The 9,383-nt window shown below is 39.9% G+C and overlaps 1 protein-coding gene across 1 annotated transcript; it reads right to left on the bottom strand.

Annotated features, from left to right (window-relative positions):
• Positions 1 to 360: 360 nt before the first annotated feature.
• Positions 361 to 7,575, bottom strand: sla1a (Src like adaptor 1a). Its single transcript, XM_087175571.1, has 10 exons — positions 7,516 to 7,575; positions 5,950 to 6,026; positions 4,788 to 5,002; positions 4,211 to 4,307; positions 3,932 to 4,028; positions 3,649 to 3,735; positions 3,250 to 3,353; positions 1,934 to 2,065; positions 1,374 to 1,503; positions 361 to 1,022 (listed from the first exon to the last, which is right to left on the bottom strand). Exons 4-10 carry the CDS (start codon positions 4,281 to 4,283, stop codon positions 821 to 823), a joined length of 825 nt encoding a protein of 274 aa, XP_087031697.1. The 5' UTR covers positions 4,284 to 4,307; positions 4,788 to 5,002; positions 5,950 to 6,026; positions 7,516 to 7,575; the 3' UTR covers positions 361 to 820.
• Positions 7,576 to 9,383: the final 1,808 nt, after the last annotated feature.

The following is a 9,383-nucleotide window of genomic DNA, read 5'->3' as shown; positions in this document are numbered from 1 at the left end:
TGCTTTTTAAAAAAAAAAAAAAAAAAAAACCTCAGATAAACCTACTGTACACTTCCTGCTGAGCATCAAACAACAGACAGACAAAGTTGGCCACAAGCTGGTAAACACAGTGGAGAATTTAGCATCTATAGAGCCAGATGTTTCCCTCAGCAGATGGCTGTGACCAAAACAGAGCTAAAAGGAGAGTGAACATTGGACAATTATTAGGTGGACACGAACATGACGCCCAGTTATTGCCGATCTTGCTCTGTATCTGCTTGATGTCTCAAAAAGCCACTGTTAGCAAACACATTCACTACATCAACTTAACAAGGTGAAAATATTCCAAAATGGCAAAAAACAAAACGAAACCAGTGCAAATTTAAGCTGATGTCACAATATGACCATTCAAATATTTAAAATTTATTAACAACACAGGAAAACAGTCTGAAAGCCATTAATAATGATATATACATTAATATTTCCAAACAGTAACCATAGCATTCAAGTCTTCTTCTCACTATCATAATGATAGGCTGTTTGTTTTTCCGGCCTGTGTGCAGAATACATATCACAGTTCAATTGCACCGTCATCCAGTACAACTCCATATCGTACCTTCTGTGAGTGGAGTGGTCATCCAGTTTGCATTACTGTCTAAGTACTTCAAAGTGCTCACATTAGAAACTGAAACACACTTGGATGTTTGGGATCCTTAATGAAAATGTCAGTTCAGCACAGCCCTATATGCTGACATAAGAAATGTGGTGGATTTCAGAGAGGGATGCCCTCCACTGCCCCCCACTTGAAGGTATTCCAGTATTTTAAACTCCACTGCTGTCTCTAGAAGTCATCCTCGTAGTCAGGCTTTGCCAGGCTGTTTTCAGGGAAAGCATAAACAGATTTGCTTTTCTTCTTCCTGCTCTTTGCGCTTATCTGTGCTGGGTCTTGATTCCCAGAAAAGGACAGGTAGGCTGCGATGCTGTTTCGGACACCGTAGCTCACCATGTTGTCACTGCAGCTCTCTGTGCTGACCAGCTGTGTCCTGTGATGAGGGGAGATAAAGAAAGAAAGAAATGAGCGAGTGTAGTGAGTGTCTTAGCATTACGATTTTCTTCTCCGCCTGTGAAAAAAGGATGCAATTGATGCCTAATTTTACCCATTAAATCCAAAATCAGCTTAAACCACCAGGTGCTTAAAAAAATCATGCTTGAATATCTACATTAGATAAAAAACAATCATTAGTTGCTAGCCCTTATCTATATTCCTACATCGGATTTCTGCTATTTTCACATTCAAGACTAGCACCAGGTGACAGCAAATAAGCTGCCATCTATGCACGGTCATGCTGACATGATTAAAGCTGGGAAATATCATCACCGAGCCTCAGTTGTACCTGTCTATTTTCTTCCAGTCAAAGTTCCGTCGCATGACCACAGGTGGAGCTTCAGGATTCACGGCTGATTGCGGGGTTGTGGCCGACAGACAGGGAGAGGTTAGCACACAACATAAGCCATCTGAAGAGTCTGAAAAGGCAAATGCAAGGGAAGTATAATACTGTTCTCATTACACATTAACCATTCTCACACTCTATCACTCAAGCGTACAAACAAACCAAACTTGTGATCCATATTCATACAGAATTGAACAGCACTGCTGCAAGTCTTCTTTTTTTTTTTTCTTCACTTTGTCGCACCAGTGGTCATTATCAAGCACACATATTTTATCTCATTTCCTGTTTTGGTCCAAAAATGATCTGTCTCTCAGTAACTGATGAGAAACAGTTCTATATTTAGAACATATTTTATTTTCAGTGCTTAAGTATTTGCTATGCAAGTCTGTTTGCATGCTTGCATGCGGGCCTACATATTGTCGAATTAGTTATCTTTTAGTTTATTTTTAGACCTATGTCAATCTCTTTTTAATTATGTATCCAAGTGTGGTGCATCCACCCACCAGAGTAGTGGTTGATCATATCCTCAAGGCACTGGAAGGTGAGGCGTGGGGAGATGTAGTACCAGCTGTTGTCCAGTCTGAAGATACGATAGTGCTTTATGATCATGTGCTTCACGGAGAGTGAATACACACCTGAGGATAAGACAAACACCGTACACTTAATAATACAGGCTTTCAGTTATAGCACCAAGCAAGTTATAGTATGAAGTCACTGTAATTTTGCCAGAACCTGAGGAATATCAACCACTATTGAGCCATTCATGCTACAAATGCTGTAACAAAGCAAAAGCAGAAGTAACATGAAGGTCAATCCTGTGCTAAGTCATTGTGTAGCCTATTTTGTTTTTAAAAGCAAGGCTTCATTTTGGAACTCATTTGGAAAATACCCTTATTTGCTTTCGATGAGAAGGTTGATACCACTCTCACATCAACCAGCCAGTTGGCTTAGCTAAGCATAAAGACTGGAAATGGGGAAACAGCTAGAATGGCTCAAAAATAAAAAAAACATAAGAAGAATATCAACACTAACCAACACGTTATATCTTGTTTTTATTGTTCTGTACAAAAACGTAATTGTAAAAATGACAATTCGTAGTGTTCCGACAGGCCATTGTGTCAGACTGTTTCTTGGGTAGGAGGAGGAACTCCATGAGGTCACTGCGCCCGGCAAAGAAAAAGTCGGATTCAACAAACAAGATCTAACTTGTCAGTGAGTGATTTCCTTATCTCACAAAAGAGAGTTTTTCCCAAAATTTCAGACTAATTTTGTTGCTTGTCTTTTATACATACAAAGGTCTCCTGCTGATTACATGTCATGGGGGGCGTCGTGTGGCGTAGTGGTCTAAGCAAGCGCCCCATGTGTAGAGGCTACAGTCCTCGCTGCAGTTGGCCCAGGTCATGGGCCTTAGACCATGTGGATGAAATTCTGTTAATTTTAGCTAATGTGATAATGCCTCCACTCTCTAAAATTACACCAAATAGGTCTATTAAAAACTCTCCATTACAAATCCTCGCTTTCTTTCATTTCTAGTCCCTTAAGAATTCATGTATTCAGATGAAAACTTCAACAAATACCATACTACTTCTTCTTCTTTCTTCCTTTTCATGAGATCTAGATCTGGTCTTGGCTTCTCTTTTAGCGTATGCCGTCACTCTTGACTTAACACCATCCTGATCTAATCTTGGCACATGCTGACTTGTCGACAAGCATTTATTTTCCTCCACAGAAAACTCCACATTCTAACCATTACTGAAAACCAAAGTCTATCCCAAATTAAAAGAGTTTATTGCTCGCTCTGCTGAGTCAGTGTACTCACCTCTCTCCCTGGTGCTCTCCCGCACCAGAAAGGAGCCCACTCTGTTCCCAGGTAGAAGCAGCAGCTCTTCGGCCTTCTGCCGCTCCACCCCCTCAAACAGCCAACTGACAGAACAAAAACATGCTCCGAGTTATAGATCAGCAGCACATTCAACCCGAGTTGTAAACTTCCCCATTCATATGAAAGGCATACCCTTTGAAATTAACATAACATACAACACTTCATTAACAACTTGTGTTACTATTATCTCCCACTGCCTCCTGAACACAGAGATAGGTCTTAGATAGGGTGACGGAAAAAGATGCATTCGATATTTTTTCACTGTTATCGATTTAAAGCAAGTTCAAACAGACCGACCAGGCCAACACTAGAGAATAGTGTTCGTATTATTTTTCTTACCCATGGTAGACTTTTGCTACATGACTGTTGGGTATGTAGTTCTCCTTCCCTGTTTGGACTGAGCGGACTCTCCACCAATAAGCCTCCCTGACCATGATAAAGAGGCAAAGAGGAATCAACAACTGACTTTTAGTGAGCACTTCTCCATACTGTAAACTTAGGGCATCAAATGACACTGTCTTTCTGTTAGACCTTATTTCCTCATACTTATTTGTGATTTTCTGTCTATCAAGTGTGTGTCTGGACCGTAGTTTTTAATCAAGAATGCAAAACATGATCGTACTGTGCGATGACTCTGAGCTTCTCCCCCATTCTGTAGATGGGCTCGCTGATTTCAGGAGACGGGTAGTCCTGCAGCACCACCACCATGTCTTCTGAACCTGCCAAGACCAATATTTACAGCATTCAAAATGATATCAATGGAAAGATCACACATTTGTATTGCACAAAGTACATAACAGTTGTCACTGACAGCACTGTGGAATTCTTCCACTCTGCTCTCTTAAAATACTTTAATTACTAAACAGCTAATATCAATATCAAAGTTGCATGGAGATCTTACCCTTTTGAGAGCTGTCAGGGTTTTCAGTCTTGTCCTTGTCCTTGGCACGCACACCCCCCATCATATTCCCCATCCTCCAGATGGACCAGAATCTGGCCTGAAGTCAGGGCAGACAAAGAAAGAGATGCGAATGTACCCCAAGTTCTCCAAATTTTCAATGTGTATAAGTTTTAAGTTTCTCTCTGCTGCTGCACCACGAAGTTTGTAACTTCCTATAATTTAACCATTGAACTATCTCGACTAACAAGACACATTGCAAAATGGGAACGCTGACGCTAGATGCTATCGGACTTGATTTTCCATTGCATGACTAGGTCTGTGTACTCATAATGAACAGTGATTAATGATAATGAACTGATATGTTGCATAATCCCACTCCCAAATTATATTGTTTTTTACATCATTTACTTTCTTATTAATCAAAAATACCCATCTGTGCGAATGCATTTCAACAGATCCTGTCTGTGTGACGTACATGATGTAAGTTACATCACACAGCGTTCAGTTCACCAGAATGGAGAAATAACTGTTCCCTCTGAAGAGAAGCTTCAAGCAAGTCGAAGCAGTAGGCGCCTACCTGTAGAATTTATAGTTTGCCTGCTGTTGATGGCATCAAGGGTGGTGATGGCCCAAACAGGGCATGGTGGCAGCGGCGGAGTCTGGTACTAGAGAAGTACCATGTTCACAACAGTGTACAGGAATGACCCGTCACAGAGTGTGTCGACAGCTCTACATCTGACTGCAAGCTCACTTCCTGTACTGAAATGAGGAAGAGGGCCAGCGAAAATGTTGCTGAGACACACACACACACACACACACACACACACACACACACACACACACACACACAAACACAACTGATCATGAAACGGGGGTCATACATTTAGAGTAACTAACTGAAAGCACTATTGTAGGCTAGTGTTTTTGTAACATTCCTGATTCTTCTGGATGTTTTTATGCTGTGAATAATATGTCAGAAAGTTTTGGCTTTGTTCCTTTCAAGATCATCATAATTTTATGGCTGTTACTGTTGAATAAGCTGTCATGGAAACTATAGACAATGATAAATTAGAGTTGAAATGATTAGTCAGTTAACAGATTGACAGACTATATTTTTGGGCCGGGATGAGCTGTTAAGCAACAAGCAGAGTCTCCAGGAAATTCTGGAAGGCAGTAGTAACCACTCTCCACTGTTTCCACTGTTTGTGCTAAGCTTGTGTTAGCTTCACATTTACTGTAAGGACATGGAAGTGACATCCTTCTTCTCATCTAACAAATCTCAATGAGACTATCTGACTAAATAAAGATGAAATAAAAAATAAAATAACTCTTGGCATTAAAGCAAATCGGTGCAAAAAAAAAAAAAAGATCAGCTGATTAATCTGAAATAAAAACAGTCCTTAGTTGCGGCCTTACAATGCATGAAATAATACAAATGTCACACAGTGTTACCATATTGTCACTGCAGTGGCCTACATGAGTTGAGATATGCAAAAAAAAGCACCAGTATTCAAAGTCACTGGTCAATTCAGAACTATCTGTTAGATCCGTATTTAAGCATTTAAAGCATTTGTATTTTATGGTAAAAACAAAACTGCATTCATCTTCCTAAATGGCCATCAGAAAGAAACGACAGATAAAATACTCAAATAATTCAAAGCTGGAACTGTCATGACGTGTACTCTAAAGTTATTTTAAGTCAGACAACCTTTTTTGGCCCAACAGAAGTCTGCACTTACCAGCTTTCCCACCCAGACGTTTTACTGTATGTGACACGCTGACACTGTGGTTGTCTGCACACGTATATGTCTCATGTCTGGAGGTTGAAAGAAGACAAAGCAGAAAAAGAAGATAAATTAATGGTTCTATGTGATTAATAGCAGCTTATTTCAAATGAACTTTACTTTGTAATAGCTACTGATTGACTTAAACATGGATAGATCTATATCTTTCGTTTAGCAAAAAGGACAAGAGAGCAGAGTTTCAAAGAGAGGAACATGAAAAAATGTCACCATCTCTCATCGGTCTATTTCTCTACAGAGGTGAAACTGCAAATGCATTATCTGGTACCTGAAAGTATTCCAGAATGGCACTGCTCAAGTCTAAAATTAGGGAACCCAAAACCATCTAGTTTCAGATCTCTGACCTCATGAGATAATAAATCCTCATACACAGTCTCCACAAAGTCTATGTGTTTATGTGTGTCTGTTTGCCTCACAAATGAAGAATGATGGTACCCTGTGAGCTTTCTGACCAACTGTTGCTAATTAGATAAAAATTCATGAGGCAGTTTTGTTTGAGAGCTGCACGTCTGATGCAAAAACTCTGTGAAATGTTGCTTTCCATATTTTTTCCCCTTTCACTTCCTGGATAACATGCGCATATGCACGCACACACATGCGCACGCACACACACGCACGCACGCACACATGCACACACACTTCCTGTCTTACTCCTGCTTGCCCCATCATTCACTATATGTCATTAACATGTACATATTTCTTGTTTCAGCTGTATTATTTCATTTGGATCACTCTAATTTTGAACTATTTTACTAAAATATGTCATTTTATTTTGACAAAACAGACATCCTCTGAAAAACTGCCTCTGTGACAGCTTATTGGAGCAGGCCTGCTGCTTCTGTGATGATATTTCAGAGCCAATATGTCAACTAAGTATCTGTTTACCATTTTTCAAGTTCAAACATTATATAAGGGTAGACTGAGTATATCTGAAGCCTCAGATCCCTGGTTACATAACAATATTCCTGTGTGCCACTCTTTATTATTCTCAAGACAACTTAGCTCATGTATTTTCCATAGTAAAACCTGGATTAGTCTACTCCAGACCATTAGGCCTCTTTCCCTTGCCACCTTTCCCTCTCTGAATGCACAACTTTGATGCAATAAAAACAAAAGTGGAGACAAAAAGGAGATCAGCCTTGTTGTTGAAGTAAACTTTTCTTAAACTTCATCGTGGATTTTTTTGAAAGCAGAAGTAAAGCGGTGTTAAGAAAACCCTTTTCATATCCGCATCACTGTCGAGTTCTTAAACTCTTATATATATATATTAATTGTAGTGAGAAAACACTGACCTGGCAGCTCCTTTTGTTGGCTTTCTGGTGTATGTGTGTGAGTTAGTGAGAGGGAGAGAGAGGGAGGGGGGGGGGGAGAAGAGTCATTCCAAAGAGATAAATAGAAGAAGTACACAGGAACACATCACATTGTCTACACTGAACTGCAGCTAAACTGTATTTTGGGCTGAACTGAGCAGTTTATCTGCCGGGCATAGAAAAAAGCGCCTACTGTGGCTTGGTGGGTGGTGGCTAGTGTCAGATGCCAGGACTCGAACTGTTGTGGCTGCAAGGAAGGAAGGAAGTCGTCATCGGCTTTAGATGAAAATAAATACATGGCCAGCATGTAGTTTTTTGTGGTGTAAAGACCTCACTGTTTTATCTTTAGAGCAGAATTTGCAGCATTTCCGCTGGCAAGCCGTTCTGCCAACGTTTCAAAGTATATTCCTCTTTGGCATACGAAGCTTTTCATGTGATCAGCTATTTCTTAAAGGGTTGTTTCAAGCAAAGTATAAGAAAAAAATCTTTTGATAACTAAATAGTGCTATACCCATTAAATAATTAAGTATATTACCAATGTGCTATATAACAAAGTTAATTATAACTGCAATGGGTGAATATAACAAAGCTCAAAATCAATAGTTAAATAGTAAATAAATGACAAAGATTTTAAAAAAGATAAAAGAGTCAAGCTGTGTCTTTGTTGTAATTGCATTTTGCAATATACATGAGCATACAATAGAAACTGTAGTGAGTTGAAAGATAAGCACATGACATAAATTGAACTACTAAACACTGAGGTTTTTCAAATATACTGTACTTGAGCTTTCAAGGATATTAAACCACCAGTCTCTTCACACTGGAACATTTTCTTCCTTGACTACACAGCTCCTTTATTTTCTGTTTTTCTATTCAGGTCCTGGCTCTTGTCACTGAAAGAACCAGGACCATGTGAGACTTTGAGTGAGTCACTAGCAGACATAACACAGGTGAAACTCAGCCAGTGGGGCCGTACACATTGACCTCCAGCTCAATGGACTCTTTGTTGGATAAAGATGAAGAACTTATTCGCCAGTTATATAGCTTTTGTCTGAAATTGGATTAGCCTGGTGTTTATTTGTAAAATTACCTGAAAAACATCTACCAGGTTTGTGCAGTTAAGAAGAGGGAGGAAATTCACAAAGGAAGAGATCAATTATTATCCTTTTTTATAGATCCATGTCTTGGATGAACAAAAAAAGAGACGAGTAACAAATATCTTTATTCACAAAATGCTCAAAAAGCAGGTGTTTGCAGGTGTTACACTGCTTGTAAGGCTCATATTTGGCTGTCAGAGACTTTCCTCACGTGGGTAATTGTTAAAGAGCTCTGCATGATTGATGTCCCTGTGCCTGTTTAATAATATAACATGTTGGGGAAGTTGTAACCTCCAACTTTGAAGATGGCCCATGATTTGTAAGCACGCTGCCCGTGGATCACGTTGGCCACAGTCATCTGTTGGGGCTGTGTCGGAGTCAGCATTTGTGTGACTTCCACGCCCTCCGTCTAAAATGACAAAATTACTGGCTGTTAGGAGTATCCATCATAATTTATTTTTTCTAGCAGTCTAAATCAAGACGTCTTCGTATGGCTGGAGGCTCTCTGGTAGGGGAATGGAAGCAAGAGGTGAGTGTTGCTATAATGAATCTCTCCACAGTTCCTCTTTCCTAAAAACAATACACATTCCACATGTTCGGACACCGGTAGTTAGTCCTTATGTGGTTGTTGTGTTCTCACTGTAATGAGCAGTATCTATATACAGCAGCAAGGCTGACCCCACTGGACTGGAAACCACAGGATTGACAGTAACGGGGCGTGAGTTGGCTATATGTGCATGCGAATCTGTATCTGCAGCGTTTTCAGCCACAGTTTTATCCACAGACTTTATAGGTTAGAAGCACCGATACTTATATAAAGAACCCCAAATCCTCGACCAGTTAGTCTGTAATCATTAATGTAACGCGGTTACTGTATGTGGGTCATTCAGGCATCTGGAGCATCTTATCCACCAAACCATCTGCACAAGTAATCAGCCCTCCCTGCCTCTCACATCCATTAATG

The sequence above is a fragment of the Seriola lalandi genome, unplaced genomic scaffold (assembly GCF_002814215.2).
Source record: "Seriola lalandi dorsalis isolate HSWRI2012SDOR001 ecotype SW California unplaced genomic scaffold, Sedor1 jcf7180002054476, whole genome shotgun sequence".
NCBI classification, from domain to species: Eukaryota; Metazoa; Chordata; class Actinopteri; order Carangiformes; family Carangidae; genus Seriola; species Seriola lalandi.
This window is presented reverse-complemented; position numbering and strand designations above follow the sequence as displayed.

Coding starts and splice junctions, on each gene's coding strand:
- sla1a (XM_087175571.1), bottom strand. CDS start 4,283: ATGGGGAATATGATGGGGGGTGTGCGTGCCAAGGACAAGGACAAGACT. Junction 2,066..3,249: donor GGAGAGCACCAGGGAGAGAG/GTGAGTACACTG, acceptor TCTTATCCTCAG/GTGTGTATTCACTCTCCGTG. Junction 1,504..1,933: donor TATGATCAACCACTACTCTG/GTGGGTGGATGC, acceptor TTGCCTTTTCAG/ACTCTTCAGATGGCTTATGT.